At 36.8% G+C, this 20,920-nt stretch overlaps 1 protein-coding gene across 6 annotated transcripts in view; it reads left to right on the top strand.

Moving 5' to 3' along the window:
• Mms22l (MMS22 like, DNA repair protein) overlaps positions 1-20,920 on the top strand; it is a 134,883-nt gene that overhangs the window by 100,679 nt on the left and 13,284 nt on the right. For all 6 annotated transcript variants that reach the window (XM_028877988.2, XM_037202474.1, XM_037202475.1 and 3 more), the window contains 6 exons: positions 3,498-3,691; positions 8,042-8,192; positions 11,862-12,010; positions 12,664-12,806; positions 17,809-17,968; positions 19,916-20,085. In XM_028877988.2, the coding sequence (XP_028733821.1) occupies positions 3,498-3,691; positions 8,042-8,192; positions 11,862-12,010; positions 12,664-12,806; positions 17,809-17,968; positions 19,916-20,085 (967 nt within the window). The remainder of the gene's footprint in view (positions 1-3,497; positions 3,692-8,041; positions 8,193-11,861; positions 12,011-12,663; positions 12,807-17,808; positions 17,969-19,915; positions 20,086-20,920) is intronic.

Consider the following 20,920-nt stretch of genomic DNA (forward strand, 5'->3'; position numbering starts at 1 on the left):
TTGTGTACCTGGTTTATTTCACTTAACGTGCTCTCCACGTGTCAGAATATTTCATTATTTTTGAGGGAGGGATAAAGTAGGTGGGTAGCTAGCAGCACATGAATATTCACATGTGTGAAGGCTTGAGGTCGGTGTTAGTTGTCTTCAGTTACTCTCCATTTTAATTATTAAGACATGGTCTATCACTGAACTTGGAGGTGGCTGACTGACCAGCAAGCCCCAAGGGATCATCCTGTCTCACCCTTCCCAGTGCTGACTTTAGACATGGGCCTCCATGTCATCCAGGCTTCTGTCCTCTTTGAGTTCCTGGCCTGACTTCCTTCAGTGATATAACACAGTGTGGAAGTATAAGCCCAATAAACCTTTTCCCTCCCAACTTGCTTTTGGTCATGGTTTTTTATCACAGCAATCAAAACTAACTGGGACACTTGGCAAGCATTTTACCAGCAAAACCGTCTTGCAGCCTCAGAATTTCTTTCTTTTATGACTAAGTAATATTCTCTCATATGTTTATCATACTTTCTCTTCATTCATCACTTGATGGACAGATAGGGTTGTTTCCGTTTCTGGGTTTAGTAAGTAATGCTGCAGTAACCATGGGAGTGCAGATGTCTCTTTGACATACTGACTTCATTTCCTTTGGATTCGTGCCCAGGCGCGGTGTTGCTGACTCATGGCATTTCAGTTTTAATTTTGTAAGGAACCCCCATAATGACAAAAATAATTTATAATAAATCCCCTGCCAACAGTGTAAGAAGGTTCCCTTTTCTGTACATTCTCACCAGCACTAGTTTACCTTTGGCCTTTTATATAATATTCCAACCACCACTTTTTAAACCAGAGTGCATATTGAGTAAAAACAGTAGATACTGTGGGGTAGGGGGACAGTGGTGGCACACACCTTTAATTATAGCACTCAGAAGGCAGAGGCAGGTGAATCTCTGAGTTCAAGGCCAGCATGGTCTACAAAGTGAGTTCCAGGACAGCCAGGGCTACATAACAAAGTGAAACCCTGTCTCAAAAACCAAAGCAAACAAAACTAATAGATAGTTAACATCTCTATTGTTGAGATAAAAGGGCCCAGTAAAAAGAAAAAAAGAACAAAAAGTGAATCTTGCTGTACGGACTTATTAACATTTTCCCATTTTAAAAGTTAGTGGCAGAAAATGTGATACCTTTACAAATAGAAATTTTAAAGACTTTTATTGTTTGAGAATTTCATATATGCATAAAATGTATTTTGATCAAATCTACCCTATATTTCTTCACCTACAACTACTCCCTGTTAATAACCACTCCTAACTAGAATGAAGTTCTCTCACAATATCTCACAGTGGTTTTAACTTTTATATTGAATATTTTTCATATGCCTGTTAGCTATTTGTATGTATGCTATCTTTTGAGACATGTCTGAAATATTTTAAAATTGTTTTGTTAATAATGAGATTTTGGACTTTGTTCTGCATATTGAACCCTGTTAGATGTGCAGTTTGTAAATATTTTCTCCAATTTTAATTGCTTTGATTGTTTCCTTTGTGGTACAGAAGCATTTTAGTTTAATATTCCAGTTTTCTATTTTTGTATTTTCTTTTTGTGTTCTGGGGGTCTTATCCAAAAGCTCCTTGGCTATCCAATGTCCTGAAGTGTTTCTTCTAGTAGTTTGTCCCGGGTCTCATATGTAAATCATTAATTCACTCCGAGTTTATTTTGTTTCTTGTGAGGACTGGATAACTGATCCCCTCACCCACTCCCCATGTTTTGAGGTAGGATCTTGCTTTGTAGCCAAAATAGCTCCAAACTCGTGGTTCCTGTGCATCTGAGTGCAAGCCCAGCAGATGAGATGCTTAACATTGTAAGTGAGAGAGTTTCTTGCACATAGAAACTGATCAGAAATGTTAATCCTTCCTAGGGGGTAGGTTTTAGTGAAAAACAAAATGGCTTATCGAGAAATAGTGAATAATACATTATTTATTATCCTCTAAAATCAGTATACCTGAAAACTACTAAAAACCAGAGGAAATAAGTTGCTGTTTTGGTTGGACTTTAGTGTGCAGAAGGTCTTCCTGATCTTTTCTGTGTTACCAGGAAAGAATGCTACTAGGGTATCATTCATTGTGTTCTCACCTACAGGATCTAAACTGGTCTCTAGCCTCTAATTTAGAGCATCTTGGGCAGATTTGTACACAGAGAACACATCAGATAATTAGCTAGTTTTTTGTTGTTATATATATGTATGTATGTATGTATGTATATATATATATATATATATATACATATATATATATATAAATTTACTTAGCTTGCTATATATTCTTTCCCAAAGGCGTTTGTATACTTTTTTCATACTTAAAGTAAGATTCAGTAGTGTCTCGTGATTGTGCAGAAATCTGATGTTAAGAGGCAGAAGTTCCTAATATTATTGTATTTCATACTTGGAAATTTTAGTCCATGGCCTATAGTTATGTGACAAGATGTGGTCTTATAACCACTTTGTAGAATTACTTTAGGTGCATGTTCTAAATAAATTGCTTAAAACATGAAGAAAAACTACATTTGAATTAATTGTTTTTAAAGTACTGATTATGTTCCTTAGTTGAAAACAATTTCTGTCAAAGGAGACCTCGGGCTCTTTGTGTTTTTGCATCTCATTGCTTCCTATATAACTACAGAGAACACATAGGTGGTTACTTCTGCTCTCCTCTAGGTTGGTATGGCAGTGATGTAAACAAAGAAAAGATCCTCACTCCACATTTAACATGACATTTTATTAGATCCTGAATGGGTTCCTTTTTAAATGCCTCTCTTCCCAATCATTGAGAAGTCTCATAGTTCTTCCTCTGCATAGTTTGGTAACCTCAATTTTCTGCACCTGTGTTTCTGTTAGGGTCCACAAGATGTTTAAAATTGAAGTTTAGCTAACCAAAAAGTAATTAATGCTAAATCAGAACTTAAGGCAGTATTGAATTATGCTGTGTTAATGAACAGAATACTTTGTTGTCTACTCTGTGAAAATGATTTCGTACTCTTTTGGTCCAGTAACCAAGGCTGTCCCCACAGCTTTGTATACTAGCACCAAGGTCTGCTGCTTTTCTATACAAAGAAAAGTGTTCAATTTAAAATACCACACTAGCCAGATGTTCTTACCTTCCTCCCAATATATGTGCCCTAAAACCTCAAGAGAAAATGTCTATGTAAAATCACTTGTCATATGTAAATTGTAAAATGCAGACCCTCATTCTGAAGCTAGCTGTTTCTCATTTGGATCTGACATATTAAAAAGCATATAATTAATGGTTGACATTAGTAATTAACATTAACTTTATGGTGTTTAATATGCCATCATTCATTCTTCAAATAACAAGAAATGCATTATGTCTTGGCATATAGATTTTAGTTACAAATGCTCCTTCAGTTTCCTTAAGATATAAACATGAAAAAGAATAAAATGTCTTGGAAAAATTTTTGTTTTAATTTCTTGAGTTTTTTTTTCTTCTTAGGAGTGTTCATCAGCAATTGTGTCAGGAACTTCAAAAGGAGAATGTGGACCTAACTGTGCAGTCTTCATTATTGGCTAAAGAGCGCCACCTTGCTGCAGTCGCCAGTGCACTGTGGAGGCATTTCTTTTCATTTCTGAAGAGTCAAAGAATGGCCCACTTGGTGCCTCTCTCCCAACTTGCAGACGCCGCAGCAGGTCAGCATTAATTGTTCATTGCTGATTGATTTCACCTTTTGCATACTTGAGTCAGTAGTTTCCTGTGTTTGCTGTGACAGTCTCTTGCTTTACAACAAACATTGGGACAGACCAATGATGAAACAAATGACATGTTTAAATTGTGTGTCTCTGGCTTATGTATCGTTAAAGATTAATGATAATTCATTAAAAGGAAAAAGCAATTTTCAGACGTAAACATTGAATGCTTGTAAACTTTTCTTACACTCGCAACTATTTGCAAAGTAAGGTAGCATTTGATTATATCTAGTTCAAACAGTATGCTTTCATATTCTCTAAGCAATTATCTAAATATAAGATAATTTGTATGAAGACCAAGGGGGTTGGGGAGAACAGCCCTTCAGTACCGAGAGGATAAGATCAGCATAGAATGAAATGCTTGAATGTTAGTGCCCTAACTTCCCCTAGATTTTATTTAGACTGCTGTTTTTATTTAAAATGACTGTTGGCACAAAGACATGTCCTTAGGCTTTCAGGGACTCTAAATAATATACATTTAGGCAAGATTTTAAATATATGGACATATTTGCAGTTTACTGAGAAAGGGGCATTATATTTTTTTCCAAAGAGCTGTTGTGGCCATAATAATGTTAAGAAGTTCTAGAATAGACAAGAGATTTGTATCATTACTGCATGTATTTAAATAAAGTTCATTTGGAAGTATTTTATGTATTTAAATGTAATGCTTTGAAGAAACAACAGTAACAGAAAATCCTGGTGGCCTAAATCAGCATTTATTTTATTCGCAGACGGATGAAGAAAGATGAGCTAAAAAGTCCATTAATGGTGGAATGAATGATACAAATAGATAAGTTGATATCTTGCAGCAGTTCAGACTTCATACAAAGTATATGGAAACTTTCTACAAATATGTCAGGGTCATAGATTCCAACTAGTGTGGTGTCTGAGACAATACACATTAGTATGCAGTAAGTTGAACTGTATTCTGTCATCCAGAGTGCTAGGCCATCAATAAAAGTACTATTACCTCAGTTTAGTTGGCACTGTCCTAGGTTCTGAAAGAAAAGGCCAATAAATCCAAAGTCAAGGGCTGGAAAGATGGCTCAGAGGTTAAGAGCACTGACTGCTCTTCCAGAGGTCCTGAGTTCAATTCCCAGCAACCACGTGGTGGCTCACAACCATCTGTATTGAGATCTGGTGCCCTCTTCTGGCCTGTAGTCATATATGCTGTATACATAAAATAATATAATAATAATAATTATAATAATAATAATAATAATAAAACTTAAAAAAAATCCAAAGTCAAAGGTATAGATTTATGATTTAAAGTAGACTCGGGTTAAGAGGAAATGGTTTCTTTCATTTAAGAAAAAGTTGCTTTTGTAGGTACTCGGGATATACCAGTGTGGGAGGTACCACAAACAAGAACACCCTGTTCTTACAGAGGTTATGATCTAGGGGGTGATGGGGCCAAAGATAATTTGTTGCTGTTGTTTCTATGAGTCCTGCTCTGTAACCCAGGCTGGTGGAACTTTGATCCTGCTGACTCAGCTTCCTAAATCTGGATTACAAATGAACAACAAATCCATATCCAGCAAAAACAAACCAAAATGGGAGGGAGGGGCAAAAGATGGGCTGCAGTTTTAAATAGCATCCGCAGGGGAGGCAAAGGTTTCAGAAGCAGAGAGAGGGAAAAAATAATGTTTAGGGAACTAGAGAGAAGAGATACAGACTTGAGTGGAGTAGGAAAGGGTGAGAGGCTGAGATGTGAGTAAGTAGTAATGGAGGGTCTCTGCTCTGCCTAATAAGCAATTGTAAAGACTTTCACTTTTACTTCAAGATTAGAAGCTGTTGGTATTTTTTCAAAACAGGAAATGTAATCCTTCTGGGTGATCAGATAAAGGGAAACAAAGAGGGAAATAAGGCAGTTGGAAATTATTCAAACAACCCAAACCATTTTGGACTGAAGTTGTGGTATAGATAGTCAGAAATGGTCAGATCTAAAGGAAGGAAAGGTATTTTGAAGGTAGACCTGACAGAATTTGCTAAGCAAATAAAGTAAGGTAATCAGAATAGTTCATGAGAGTAGTCAAGAATAACTAGCAATTGGCTGAGATTAAAAGATTATGAAATGTCAGAAAATTGACGATTCTCAAGTTTTAGGGTGTTTTGCTTTAAGGTGTCCATTAAAGTCAATTACATTAAATGAGAACTAAATATAATAAGTTAGGCTTCCTAGAGGAGCTCTGAGATGGAGGTTTATTTGTAAACCATCCATGGATAATAGTCTTTAAAGCCAAGAAACTGGCTAAGACCTTCATGAGTGTAAGAATGGATGGAGAGAAAAGATTGTGGATCTGTTCACAGCATATTTCTGTTGAGATTTGTGGGCTAAGGAGAAACAGAGTAATGGAGTACAGGTAAGAGGCAAACCAAGAAAGTGTGATGCCCTGCAAACTAGGAAGGGGAAAAGCCCAGTTAAATGAAACCTGAGAATCGATCATTGACTTTAACAGGAAGGTCAAGTAAGTAATCTGAAGAGTGCTTTTGGTTTTGGTTTTGCCTGGGGGAGGGGGTGGTGTTTGAATGCTGTAGCTGGAGGGCTTCTCTCCAGGTTCCCCAAGCCCCGCAGTCCCACAATCCATTTATAAAATAATCACTCAGACGCTTATATCACTTATAAACTGTATGGCCGTGGCAGGCTTCTTGCTAACTGTTCTTTTATCTTAAATTAACCCATTTTTATAAATCTATAGCTTGCCACGTGGCTGGTGGCTTACCGGCGTCTCTACATGCTCTTCTCCTGGCGGTGGCTGCAGTGTCTCTCCCCCAGCCTTCCGCTTCCCAGAATTCTCCTCTCTCCTTGTCCCACCTACCTCCTGCCTGGTCATTGGCCATCAGTGTTTTATTTATATAGAGTGATATCCACAGCAAATGCTCCTATACATATGGAGTCAGGTGACTTCCTCTATAGTTCTCTGCCTTATGAAAGCATAGTGTCTCACTGAAGTGTAAGCCAGTTAGCCAGAGAGTTCCAAGGATCCACCTGTCACTACACCCTAACACCAGGATTGTAGGCATGCAAGGCCATGCCCTGCTTTCATGTGGGTGTTCAAGAGTAGAACTGAAGACCTCATGATTATAAAGCAAGTACTCTTCCACACTAAGTCATCCTCCCAGTTCTGAAGAGTGGGTATTTTATGTCAGAGAATCAGTGAGCTAATTGAAGGTAATTGAAGTAATGTAACTGTTAAAGGAAAATAGTGTATAAGTCATGGACTATGCCATCAAACTTCCCAAAGAGGGAAAAGAAGATATGAAAGCTGAAGAGAGATAGGAAAAAGTTATCCAGTCAGTTGATTGTGGATTTGTTATTAGCAAAGAATTATTAAGAGTTTGAGTCCTAGAAGAGAGAAGCTGGGAAGCAAATCTATAGAAGTGGAGTCCTTAAAAATGAAATTATATAGAAGTTATAATTGATAATACCCAGTGCTTTGGATATCAACATGGGAGTATTTTAATATAACAGAGGATAGATCATTAGAATAGAAGAATTCTAAATAAATAAGAGATCATGGCAGAATCACTGTTAGGGAGATTTTGAGCCTAGAATACTGTAGGGCATATAACAGGAAGAGTTCATTGCTGTTATAATTGATGATGTATATGAAATTCAAAGGTAGACATTTTAGGGAGGAAGAAGTGAGAATGGTCTAGAAGTAGCAATGTAGATAGAACAAGAAGTATAAAAATACCCTCTCTGTTCATAAGTTCAGTTGTAAGAGGTGAAGGAAAGATGAACAGCCACCATTAGAGAGAGCTTCCTAGGAGGAGTCAGTGCTTCTGAAGAGTTGATTTGCTACCATAGGTACAGATTAAGTTGATGGATTCTTAGGAAAAAAAATTTAAAAAATATCTAAAGAATTCCAGTTTCTAGATTGTGGGTTCTGAAGAAAGTGGTTATCTTTGATCAAAGGAGACCACTATTTAATAGAGGGAAAAGGTTAGTATTTACAGTGAGCATTAACACCTGTGGTAGGTGGCAAGAACCTGGTCAAAGAAGAGTAGGTGCTAGGAATGCTTGTAACTGGTTCTATGGATAGTGGAGGCATACTAATAAAACCCACTGGCTTGACTTGAGGGAGCAATGTCTATAATCACACTAAGCTAGATGCTTTTAGACCTTTGAGAGATCAAAATGCTGTTAGACACATTTGACAACGTGAATTTAGTTGCTTAAGCTTTAATTACATTTCTGAATGTTATATTTTATTTGGAACTTTTGAAATCCTTGTAGAGGTGAGGGGAAGCTTTTAAAATGTCTGACCAGAACTTTCTTCTTGAATCTAGATTTTACTTTGCTCGCTGTGGACATGCCAAACACAGCACCATCAGATCTTCAGCCTCAGCCAGTTATATCAATAATTCAGCTTTTTGGTTGGGATGACATCATTTGGCCTCAAGTTGTAGCAAGATATCTAAGTCATTTGCTACAAAATAGGTATGTATGCTTCTTATTTCAGGCATACTCCTCTGATACTTCAGTATCCTGGAAGGATTTTTCTAATGAAAACTAATCTGTATTATATATCCTCTCATTTGGTAGATAACATTTTACCAGTATAATAGCAGGTAGTATGAAACCTAATTAGGTAGTTTGATTTATACGTGTGTGTGTGTGTGTGTGTGTGTGTGTGTGTGTGTGTGTGTGACTGTTGCAAGTTCTCAATCTTGTAAGCCTTCTTCATTATCTTAAAGTGGCCTTTCTGTATTCTCTAGAGAGAAAACATTGTATGGGTATTATTGTTGAGTCAATAAAACATGGTTATATTATTGCAGATTTAGACTAAATGATAACTAAAGATTTGACTCTTATGCGACCATGAGCAAGGCACTCCACTTAAATCATGTAGTAGTTGTTGTTTAATCTGTCTGTATCTCCTGCCTTGTCATGCAGAAGCTATAAGGAACAACCTCAGTAATATATAGAGACAGATATATGAAAAAAATGAGATAAAGTTACTATAGTGCTGCCCAATGTGGTAACTTCACAAAAGCATTGAGATGAAGAGGATGAAATCATCACCCAGGCCTGAGAGGCTGAGTAGTTCTTGTATCAGCTGCCAGGTAGTGAGTGAAGAGTGACGTAGTGAGTCAGTTGTTTTCTAAGGAGATTAGTCAGCATCATTAGGTTTATGTTTTCCATTGGGCTTTGTTAAAAAGTAAGAGAATTCAGCATCAGTTGGATTTTTAGAATTTCTTCTAGTATGAGAGCTCTCTAGTAATAGTGAATTTTATTCATTTTTTTGCTCATGAATTCACTCAATTTTATTAGCAAAGAAGCTCTTAGGCCCCAAAGTAAAGACCAGTTTGTAAAACTGAGCCTTTTAAAAAATATACAATGAATGGTTACTCCTCTTGATGACTACACATACATAAGGCTGTGTGGTGTTATTCAGAAACTTGAGGACAGCCAAAGCTACTCAAGAAACCCTGTCTTGAAAAAACAAAAACAACAAAAAAAAGAATCTTAACAGTGATGACATTTCCCCGTCTTTTGTAACCTTAATGAGTAATATATGAAACTGCAAGACCACGTTTGAGCATCTATTGTTTCCAGGATTATTGGTGACTTGGGCATATTTCCTCCAAATGAGCTTGCGTCCTTGTGTCAAAAGCCCTAACTCTCTCACTTTGACTTCAATAACTATACCTTTGATATTACACCCAGAGTTGTGTGTTGTGGAGATGATAGGGTTTTTTCTTCACACAAGTATTGGTCTCAGCTCAAATGTGTAACATGGGCCTTCTTAAGAAGTAGGTCCATTGTCCTAAAGAACCTTTCATAAGTAGGTGATGTTCTCCTAAAGCCATTACTAGCAAAGCAGACTCTGACCTTCCTCTTTCAGGCTTTCTTTCCTTTGTCTTTGATGTTTAGTATTTCATTGTCCTGTTCTCCTTGGGCATGAACTTTGGGCTGGGGGCTGCCCTTCTCTCTGGAGAAAGAACTGCTCCCTGTGGGGTTTCTCTTTCATGTACCCTGATAGTCTTCTTCAGTGGTTTTCGCTCAGCATGGCACTGCTTAAGGCTGGGCTTAACCCTCAGTTCCATCCCTTATTTTTTGCCTTCCTTGAACGTTCATGAACCTCTCTCTTTTCTCATGGTAATCCAAATGATAGTCAGCATTTTCAGTGTAATTCAGTGTATACATTTGGAGACATGAGGTCCACCTTGGAGATGCAAGGCTCAGACTTTGGGGAGCAAAAAACAGTGCGTGCGTGCGTGCGTGCGTGCGTGCGTGTACACATGTATGTGGGTTTTTTTTTAAATGTTTTATTTTTGTTATTGTTTTGTGTGTGTGTGTGTGTGTGTGTGTGTGTGTGTGTGTGTGTGTGGTGTTTTTCCTGTGCCCTGGCTGTCTTGGAACTCGCTTTGTAGACCAGGTTGGTCTCCAACTTTTAAGAGAATCTGCCTGCCTCTGCCTCCTGAGTGCCAGGTTTAAAGGTGTGTGTCACCACTGCCCAGTGTGTATATGTATTTTTATATGGATGTACATTAATATTTATTTCTAAAATAATGTTTATTAGTAATAGTTGAAGAAACTGAAACACAAAGTTGTTAGCTTTAAGAAAGTTATAAAGGTTAATGACCAACTTATATTTCTATATTATATACTTTTTAAGGAAAACTTCTATTCAAACTTTTAAAATACTTTTAAAACTCTGATTTATGTGCATTTAAAAATGGTTTTAAACCAGGCATTAACCTTAATACTCTGGAGGTAGATCTCAGATGGATCTCTGAGTTTGAGGCCAACCTGGTCTACATAGTAAGTTCCAAGATAGCCAGAGCTACACAGTAAGACTCTGCCTCAAAATTCATTAATTAAACATTGTTTTAGGGGTTGAGGAGATAGCTTAATGGATAAGGTGTTTGTTGTACAAAAATGATGGCATAAGTTTGGATCCCAAGTACTTGGAAAAAAGTGACCTTCTGTTACCTGAGTGCTAGCATGTATAAGCAGGCAGACCATAGGAGCTTACTGGCCATCCCTTGTGCTCCAGGTGACAGAATCTGTCTCAAAATACAATGTGGAAAAGCAATAAAGGAAAACATCCCAACCAAAGCTTGGTTGTATACATGCACATCTATCAAAACAAAATGGGAAGAAAACATTTGACTTGACTTTGTATAATGCTATGTTAAAGATAAAACTATGCCTATCATTTTTATTCCCAGCAACCCCTCATAGATTAGAAGTTAAATTCAGCTATGTGTTTGGCTTAAGAGGAAGGATGTTTCTTTTATTCCCTAGAAGGTAGTATTTTAGAATTTTGTATGTGGTAATCTTTGATGATGAGTACTTATGAAGGGAAAAGAAAAGGATGGAAATATGATTGGTCAGTCAAGAGTCATATGTAGAGACATATTGTTGTTTAACAGCTTTTAATCATGACCTCTTTTGTTTAGTTGCTATTGATATTGCAATTTTTGTTTTTATTGTTATTGGGTATTTCTGCTTACCTATTATAATAATATAATAGGTAAATTTTTCTAAATTTTTCTCTTGGCATAAACCTACAGATAAACCACCTGTAAAAAGGCAAAATTAAAAATTAGAATATTAGAAATGAAAGCAAATATGCTTAATATATCCTTTCATGTATATCTTTAGTATTCATTTCCAGCATGTCTGAAGTACTATTCATCTGAAGTCAGTAAAGCTAAGGTGTCATAGTCTCTCCAGCTCTGACCTGTCAAAGGGTTCTTGGGGGGAGGAGTGAGGAATGAGGAAGTATTAGATAGAAATATAGACAGAGACAACAAGAAAGACAGAGACACAGGATAGATTCGGGAGGGCCCTGGGTCAATACCCAGTCACCTCGAGTTTATTGCTAATGGGCTTTTTACACACTAGCAAGGGGAAAAGCAAAAGACCTCCCTCTTGCAAGATCAAAGTACCAACAAGTATAGACCTTTCCAAACACCTGGTAACCACGCCCTTGGCCAAATCATTCTATAGTGGAGCCTTGCTGGGCAAAGCAAGCTCCGACTCTGACCTTGAGAGTCAAGGGAGCCTCTGTGGACCCCCACACTAAGGGAGTTGCCAGAGTGTGTTTCATTACAAGCTCTGTTCTCTATATATCCCATTTCACTTTTGTTTTTACAGCACAGTATGTGAAGCACTTTCTCAGTCAAGCTGTATATCTTTTCAATCCTTAACTATAAGATCATGGATCCGTTGTGTTTTGCAAATGCACATAAAACACCTCTCTGAATCAGATTTGCTAATTGATATGAATTCTGAACAGGCAGTAGGTAAGTGTCATATAAGGCATGCGGGGAGTGTATATGGATTAAATAAAATAATATCAAATATTCAAAATATAGTTATAATTAGCTATGAATATACATAAAATGTACTTTTGTAGTCCGTTTCTTTTTATTGATACTTTATTTTAAAGCTAAAAGAATTAGTTTCCTTCAAGCTAAGAACCAAAACTTGCTGCTCAGAAGAAGAAGCCAGTCAAATATCTGACTGAAGTACATACTGAGTACCTTAAAAAAGAATACCCAGCTAGGAATATTTGCACCACTTTTATGATATAATTTGCTTGTCTGTTTTACTATTAGTCACTGAAGATATTTGTTCATTATAGAGTTCCCATAGTGTTCTGTTTTGTGTGGAATATGCCTTTTTTAAAGCTATTATTTTAACCTATTCTAAGTTTCACTCAGGCTGGCTGAAAAGGTTGTACTTTCTTTCTTATATCTTGTGTAGTTGTTTGACGTAAATAACTTTGGATTAGGTTGATTGTAAAAAGCTTAATTCAGTTTTTAACTTTGTGAAAATTTGGGTTTTTATAACATATTTCAAAAATGAAGGATGTATTCCCAGCACATGTGTATGTACAACTTATATTTTATTGCATATTTATATAATAAGCATGATCATTGTCTTGTTGTAATAGAAAAAGAGTACATGGAACAGCTGGCTGAAATGACAAGGTTATTATTTAAACTCTCAGAAGTAAAGAATATCTTCTCAAAGGCTCAAATTGAACATTTGCCTAGCTCAGAAGACCCCAAACAAGCACTTATTCAGTTCCTGGAGGTATTTTTCATTTATTAGTGTAATCTTCCAAGTAATCAATTATAGGTTTTTGGATTTTGCTTTGTTGTTGTTGTTGTTGTTGTTGTTGTTGTTGTTGTTGTTGTTTCCAGAAAATCTTGAAGTGTTACTCAATTTTTTTCTGTAGAAATTTAACTTGAGTCATATTATTAGTTGTCTTTTATTAACAAAAAATCTGAAGGAAAGGAAGTGTTTCTCTAAGGTATAGTAGTAGGATTCATGCTAAAGACAGCAGGAAATTCATACTTAATGAAGACTACATGGAAGCTTTGTTCCAAGACCAACTGAAATGAAAGAATATCCTTTGTTGCTATTGTTGGTTAATATAAGTACTAACTTTATTTGTGTGGCATCTATGATGGTTCCAACTGAGTATTTACTGCCTTACAATGATGCTATAAATATAGGCACCAATTAGTTCATGGTATGATCAGAACTTGAAAATCTAATACATCACTTTTGATTTTTCTTCATAATAAGTCCCATTCAAAATTTTAGTTTTGGTTATTAATTTAAAAGGAATGTAACATGGGATGGTGTTTATTTCATCAGCCTAGCCAAAACTGTTGATGTTTTTACTACTGTCTTTAGTAAATTATTCACAATAAAAGTAGATTTACAGCATGATGATATTAACTACATGAAAATATTCTAATTTTATGAAAATAATTACAACCAATAAGCTATTTCCATATTGTTAGCTCAGTTAATTCCTTTGATTTCTAGTAAGTTAAATACAGTTGTATGACAAGTAGAGATGTCTATAAATCCTAATGATTGGTAATAACAATGTAGTAATATACAGATGTGAAATACAAACTTTTGTTGAGTATTTTATATGACTGTTAAGTGAGTCCTGACTAACAGTTTTGGGTAACAAAGGAGGTAGAAGGCAGGCTTTCCATTAGCAGTTAGATTTCCTCTAATTTAATCCAGCCTAAATGAATTTTCTTTTTATCAATAAATCAATGATAGGTTTTTGCAAAATGCTAGATAGCATTTCTAGGACTCCTTAGGGGTTTGAAAAACCTAAAGTAGTGTTTGATCTAAGAGGAGCTTTACTGATCTGAGAATTTAAGATACACAAAGGTTAAAATAATGATACTTAATGCCAATTTGTCAGTAGATTCATCACTAGGAAAGAGTCAGAGTGTCTTGGTGTAAAGTATTTAGAATGTATCCTATGAAGAGCATAAAGTTTTTTAAGTGAGTCTGATTTGACCATGTGACTTTGTGAAAATTAGCAAAGTAATGTAGATTATGCTACAAATTTAGAAGGAATTGAAAGCTGAGAATATTGCTCCTTTGGGTAGATAGCTGGTTTTTTCTAGTTCTCGTGGGACTCAGCATATAGACACTAGGACTTGTCATAGAAAAAGGATCCAAAAGTACAAAGTACAGGGAAAGGTACATGGGATGAAATCATCTGAATGGGTGTGGCACACACACATACACACACACACACACACACACACACACACACACACACACACACACACACAGAAAAAGCTTCTATGAGTCTTTCCCCAATGAAGTTAGACAGGACATAGTTAATTCTGCAGCAACAATTTGTGACAAAACATCAGATTTTGTTGACCAGGAAAACTCCTTAGCATTCAGTGTCCATGGCTGGTTACATACAGTCCCTTTGGTGAATTCTCGACTTGGAGAGTGAAGGCAAGTGTCCAATATAAAACCTATTGATTGCATGGATATTGTAGGGTTAAGGTAAGGCTATTTTCATTAGAGAATCACAGTGTGAAGTCCTCCAAAAATCTAAAACCCCAAACACCAATTAAGGTCCATTCTTAGAAGTGGGCTTTTTTATATAAAGTACCAGTGTTTGGCTTAATGTGCATTTTCTGCATGGAAATAATAGTATGATATGGTATATAAAAAGTTATTATCAAAGTACTAAGAAACACATTATGAACTAGAGAGATGGTTCATTGGATAAGATCACTTGTTGCTCTTTTTGAGGACCCAGGTTTAATTCTTAGCACCCACATGGCAGCTAACAACTAGTTAATTCCAGTTATAGGGGATTCACTGTGCTCTTTTGGTCTCTGTGGACACATTAAAATTAATATACATAGAGAGATATAGATATTATAAATTATATATAATATATATTCCATATATATTATATTTGAAATATTCAAATGTGGTTTATAGACTGCTGGGAGTTATTGAACCTTCTCAAGATATTCTATATCTCTCTGGGTAGTGGTGGCACACACCTTTAATCCCAGCACTCATGAGGCAGAGGCAGGCGGATCTCTGTAAGTTCGAGGCCAGTCTGGTCTACAGATTAAGTTCCAGGACAGGCTCCAAAGCTACACAGAGAGACCCTGTCTCCAAAAAAAAAAAAAGATGTTCTCTATCTCAAAGGTATACTGACAATTGCACAAATTCTGTGAATGAGTTAGCATGAACCAGCCCTGTGGCCTCAGATTATAGTAGTATCCATTAGAATTTATACTTTATATACTCACAGAAAAGTAAAGCTTATTCGGCCTTAATTAGGGAGAAAAATTTTAAATTTCATCCAGTTTCAACTCTTACATTCTCCAAATGAAAATGCAGAGTGCAAGCGAAGGACTTGAGTGTGCCAACGCAGTGCATTGTCTAAAGAAAGAGCCTGTGAGCACTTGAGTCGCAAGCGGAGCTGACTGCTTTTATCTTGAAAGAAAACTGACAAAATGTGTTTATTCAGACTTGGGCATTTGGCAGACATTTCTTTTTTTCAGAAATGAAGTAAGTAAGCCTATCACTTCAAAGAAAACAACTGACAGTATCTGTTGCTAATAATGCAGTTCAGCTTTTCAAGAAAATTGGAATTTAGGAAATTTACATGAACCTTCGTGAGCTAAGAGCTCCTGAAATTTAAAGACTTGTGTGGGAAAGGGACAGAATCAATGTGTATTGTTTTTTTCCTGGATGGAAATACCAGTATTGGGAAACAGTATCACTCATGAACTTTACCAAATTTAATAAGCATTCATGGATAAAAGGTTTATTCAAAGTTACTGAATTCTTGTTAGAGTCAATGAAAGTCTCCAATTTAGTTACTACTGTCCTTTAAGAAATAGCTCTTGAAAACTTTGGCAAGCCGGGCGGTGGTGGCACACGCCTTTAATCCCAGCACTTGGGAGGCAGAGCCAGGCGGATCTCTGAGTTCAAGGCCAGCCTGGGCTACCAAGTGAGTTCCAGGAAAGGCGCAAAGCTACACAGAGAAACCCTGTCTCGAAAAACGCAAAAAAGAAAGAAAAAAAAAAAGAAAAAGAAAACTTTGGCATAATAGCAAAGAAAGCTTCCTAGTTATTTGAAACATCTCTCGGGAACATTTTTTCTAGCTATGTGTACTTGTGAGGTTGGATTTCTTCATTAATCCTGCTCCCACTAGCCTGCTAGCACCTTCTTCTTTCTCCTTGCATGTCATACATGAGAAGTCTGGGTTCCCAATTAGTGACTCTCATGACCTAAACAATAAAAGTTTTTCAAGGCACTCATGCTTAGCATGTGTTCAAGGGAACCGAGATCAAAAGTTTGTGAACTTCTGAAGAATGAAATGTTTAAAGCACAGAAAGCTAAATAGAAAAGGAGTCAGTTAGTAAACTCTATCTCTTCTCATTTGCCCACTTGCCTGAATTTCTTCCCTGTTCTTCATTCCCCGTGACTTTCTTACAGTTAGGCTCTCAAGCCTGTGCTTCCTCTCTTCTCCAACTTAATCAGATCTCTTGGAGCTTTCGTCAACTACTCTAACAGCGCTCTCAGCGCCTGTGCCCTTTACTGTTTGCTTACCTGGAGACAGCACAGCCCTTGCTTTGTCCTCGGGTGTCCACTAGGAGCTGGTAAGAAGAGTCACATAACTGTGGTGCTGCCCTTTGTGGTCCCAATGGAGGCCTTGAAATCCTTTGTGAGTTCCCAGAGTGCTTGGAAAACGTCCCTGGACTTTCTTCTTTGATTCTTTTATAGCTTCTTACAGCTGGCTTACTCTCACCTTCCTCAAACGTTTGTTGGGTTTCTTATCTCTTTTTTTTCTTTTTCTTGCTGTCTCACCTCACGTTTCTGTTAACCACCTCTTGGTTGATCTATCTTTAGCCTCTTAGCCACATTTTTCTTCTCTTCCACTAAGAACATTAAGCTAGCTAGCTGATGGCTCATAAAGAATATTCTTTGAGCTAGAAATTTTAGAGGGATACCAGTTCATATCAGAGAATTTAATTAAGAGATTTTACTTGTAAGAATTTGGTAATAGCCGGGCGGTGGTGGCGCACGCCTTTAATCCCAGCACTTGGGAGGCAGAGGCAGGCGGATCTTTGTGAGTTCGAGGCCAGCCTGGGCTACCAAGTGAGCTCCAGGAAAGGCGCAAAGCTACACAGAGAAACCCTGTCTCGAAAAAAACCAAAAAAAAAAAAAAAAAAAAGAATTTGGTAATGTAGCTGGGCAGCGGTGGTGTACGCCTTTTAGTCCCAGCACTCGGGAAGCAGGCGAATCTCTGTAAGTTCAAGGCCAGCCTGGTCTACAGAGCGAGATCTAAGACAGTCTCCAAAGCTACACAAAGAAACCCTGTTTCAAAAAACAAAAAATGGTAATGCTACTTGCAACTCTTTGCTGTAGGAATCTGGAGATTTCCAGTCATGAATTATGAGCCAATCTGTGTAAAAAGCTTTATTTGATTACCGGCTTCTTGTATAGCAGATGTTTCTTCTCAGTAGTGATTTTGCTGAATCAGATGTTCTGTAAATAATTACTAAAGAATGAATTTTTAAAAAATTCTTCCTTTGACCTTTAATTATAAAAGGCAAAACAATTCTTTTCATTAAAAGTTTAAATTGCTGTGAACCTTTATTGGAAATCTAATGATGAAGGCCTAAGTATGAGATATGCATGTAGTGAAGAAAAAAGAAAAAAATTCGTTTCTCAACGTTTGTATTATATAAGATTTAGAAAGTTATAGCATGTTTTCCTTTATTTATAGGCTGTTGGTGTGACTTACGGGTCTCTCCAGACATTTTCTGATAAATCTGCCCTGGTCACAAAGTCCTTAGAATACCTTGGTGAAGTATTAAAATACATAAAGCCTTATTTGGGAAAAAAAATTTCCAGTGCAGGGTTGCAGCTGACTTACGGGATTATGGGTATGTATTTTTGACATGTTTTTGCTAGAAACATTTCCTTAACTTGAGCCATTAGGACCCAAGTGGAAAGAGATATATCTGCCAAATCACTCAACTATGTGCAGGCATAAGAAATACATGAACTAGAGTGGTTTGCTTAAAATAATTCATGCTGGCCCTCATTATTTGCTGTGCTCTTGTTGATACTAATATTAATTATAACAATAACAGGAGATATATCCAAACTACCTGCTCCTGATAGTCCATTTCAGTCACCTTTTAATACCCGAACCTCTAAAATGAGCCTTTTGTTAATATTTGCCTACATTTGGGTAGAAGTTAAAACACCAGAAAGCCATCACTTTCTTTCATTGTTAGTGGTCTTCTATTCATGGAGAAGGAGCTCCAAAAAGCACACTTAGTATAATGCCAATGATGTTGATGCTTCAACTCTTACTCTTTACAAACTATGTTTTCCCTTTTCAAAAAGAAATCCTCTTGTGCTTGTTCTATAATGATGGGGTTCATATTCCTTTAGGAAGTCAGTAATTTGAATATCTTTGTTGACTAAAACCATGTTGCTAACCAAAAATAGGAATGAAATAAAAGGAATGAGAAATATTTCCTTAGAAGTTTTATATAGAATTAAGTTTTGGATTTTTTTTTTTTTTTATTTCTCCATGGCCCAAACCTTGTATCTATTCCCTTTAATCTTGAGAATGTATAAATAAACCTTATTTGGGCTGTCTGAAACCTTTTATCTTTGTTGTGAAAGATAAAGGAGAATGTGAAGCTGTGGAAATGTGGATAATGTAGAAGGTACTGAAAGCAGTACTTGCAATTCAGATTACTTAATTTTAGAAAAAAAGTGGAGATTTATTACCAATTCAACAGTAATATTTATATTATTATTTTAGCACCTCAAGCTTATGATTTATTAGTCTCTAAGAAAGTTGCTTGACATTTCCAAATTTAGTTTTTGCCAAGGTAAATGGATGATTACAGAGTATGTCTTTACAGAGTACATTATTGCTATATCAAGAATCACAGAATCTCTTGTGGATCATGTGTGGATTGGGGGCAAAATTTTGCTCATGAAAAATTGAGGGTTTCTTTGTTGTTTTTCCCTAGAAATTTTTTTTTTTTTTTTTTTTGAAAAAAGATAGGACTAGATTCTTTCCGTTTGCCTAGGTCTCAGAGGGTGAGAATGGATTACATAGCTAATAAATTACTTATTTATTCATTAGAAATTAGAACAAGTAACTTGCTGTTTTCTTTACATAAAAGACTTAGAACAAAATGGAGAAAGAGCAAGTATACAGGCTTAATTAAGAGTTTGAGCCAGTGTTAGGGTTGGGATACCATAGCTGTGGGAAGGGGCGGAGCCACTGAACTCCGTGGCTTATGAGCTTGCCAGGATACTTCTGCTGTTTCTTTACGAAAACTGCATTTCAGCTTACGAGTATTTGGGACTGTAATTATAGTTGAGTGATTTCTGAAAAAGAGAAATTGATACATCAGTAGTACCCCCAATTCCCCTTCCCATTGTATTTCTGAGGGTGGGAGTAGATAGGAGAAACTTGGTTTTGGTTTCATGTAGATTTCTCATTCATTGTATCTCATAGTTTTCTTTTCCCATGCCCTGCATTTCACCATCCCTGTCTGTTCATTCTGTCCCCTTTTCCTTGGTTGATGTTCTACAGATGACCCTTAAGTGCCCATTCCTCTAGTTCCCACTTTTGCTACATTCCAAGTAGACTTTGTCTTTGTCATGCCATTTCATTTCATTTGCCCTCTTTTAATGAAGAGGGTTTGGGTGCCTTAATGTAAGTCTTTTCACTCCTGGCATATGTCTCTTCCTGCTGTCTATTTGAATATGTTTCTGTGATAAAATACATTTTTTTACATAGAGTAACAAAATATTCTGATTAGGAGATAATTGCAACTGAAGCTACTTTTCTTTATTAGGAATTCTTGTTAAATCATGGGCACAAATCTTTGCCACCTCTAAAGCACAGAAGTTACTGTTTCGGATCATAGATTGTTTACTGCTGCCGCATACAGTGTTACAGCAGGAGAAGGAGCTGCCTGCACCAATGCTGACTGCGATTCAGAAGAGTCTTCCTCTATATCTCCAGGTATACCCACTGTGGAAACTGTCTCAAAGTATAGTCTAAAATGCACATGTGAAAGCCAGACATTGTAATCTCAAAAGTGCATATTTGCATATAGCACATCCATTGAAAAAGGTTTGGATGCCTTTTGGCTTTTTAAACAAAAGTGAGAGAGGCAAATTTTCAAGAAGCTTGAATTGGGAATGAAGGCAAGGAGCTCAAAAAATTTCAGAAGCTCACTCTGGGTTTTCCTTGGAGACCGCAGTTCTATGAGAGCCAGATTGGGCTGAAAGGGGCAGGAAAGGCAGCACCACAGGGAACTCTGGGTGTGAAGGGCAGAATGTCTAGGAGTCAGAGGGCCATTTCTGTCAGTAACCTAGACGAGGGCAAAAGCTTTAAGAAAAATCTAGTGTAGTAGGGAAAGGCAAATAGTTCTTGTATGGCTGGAAATTCATATAGGAAGAAACATGTAATGGAGGGCTTTATATTCAGTGCCAAAAATTTGGACTTTATCTTATACATACGCAACATTGGTACATTTTGAACAAAGAAGTGTGAGTTGTGCTTCTATTTGGAAAAAATAACCTTGGTGTGGGAGTTAGATTTAAGACCTATGAGACAGTGACGAATTCATTGAAATACTCCACACGTTATGAGAAGGTTTAAACTAAGGCAGTAAGATTAGACTCTGTGCAGATGTCAGAAATGTTGATGAACTCTGATTAAAAATACATTACTAAATGTGGTAGAGAAACAAATGAATGTTTCCTAGACTAGACTGGTAGAGACTAGAAAGTACAGCTAGACATGGTGACACCTACCTGTAGTACCAGGATCCAGGAGGCTGAGGCAGGAAGAT

This window comes from Peromyscus leucopus, chromosome 2 (genome assembly GCF_004664715.2).
Source record: "Peromyscus leucopus breed LL Stock chromosome 2, UCI_PerLeu_2.1, whole genome shotgun sequence".
Lineage (NCBI taxonomy): Eukaryota > Metazoa > Chordata > Mammalia > Rodentia > Cricetidae > Peromyscus > Peromyscus leucopus.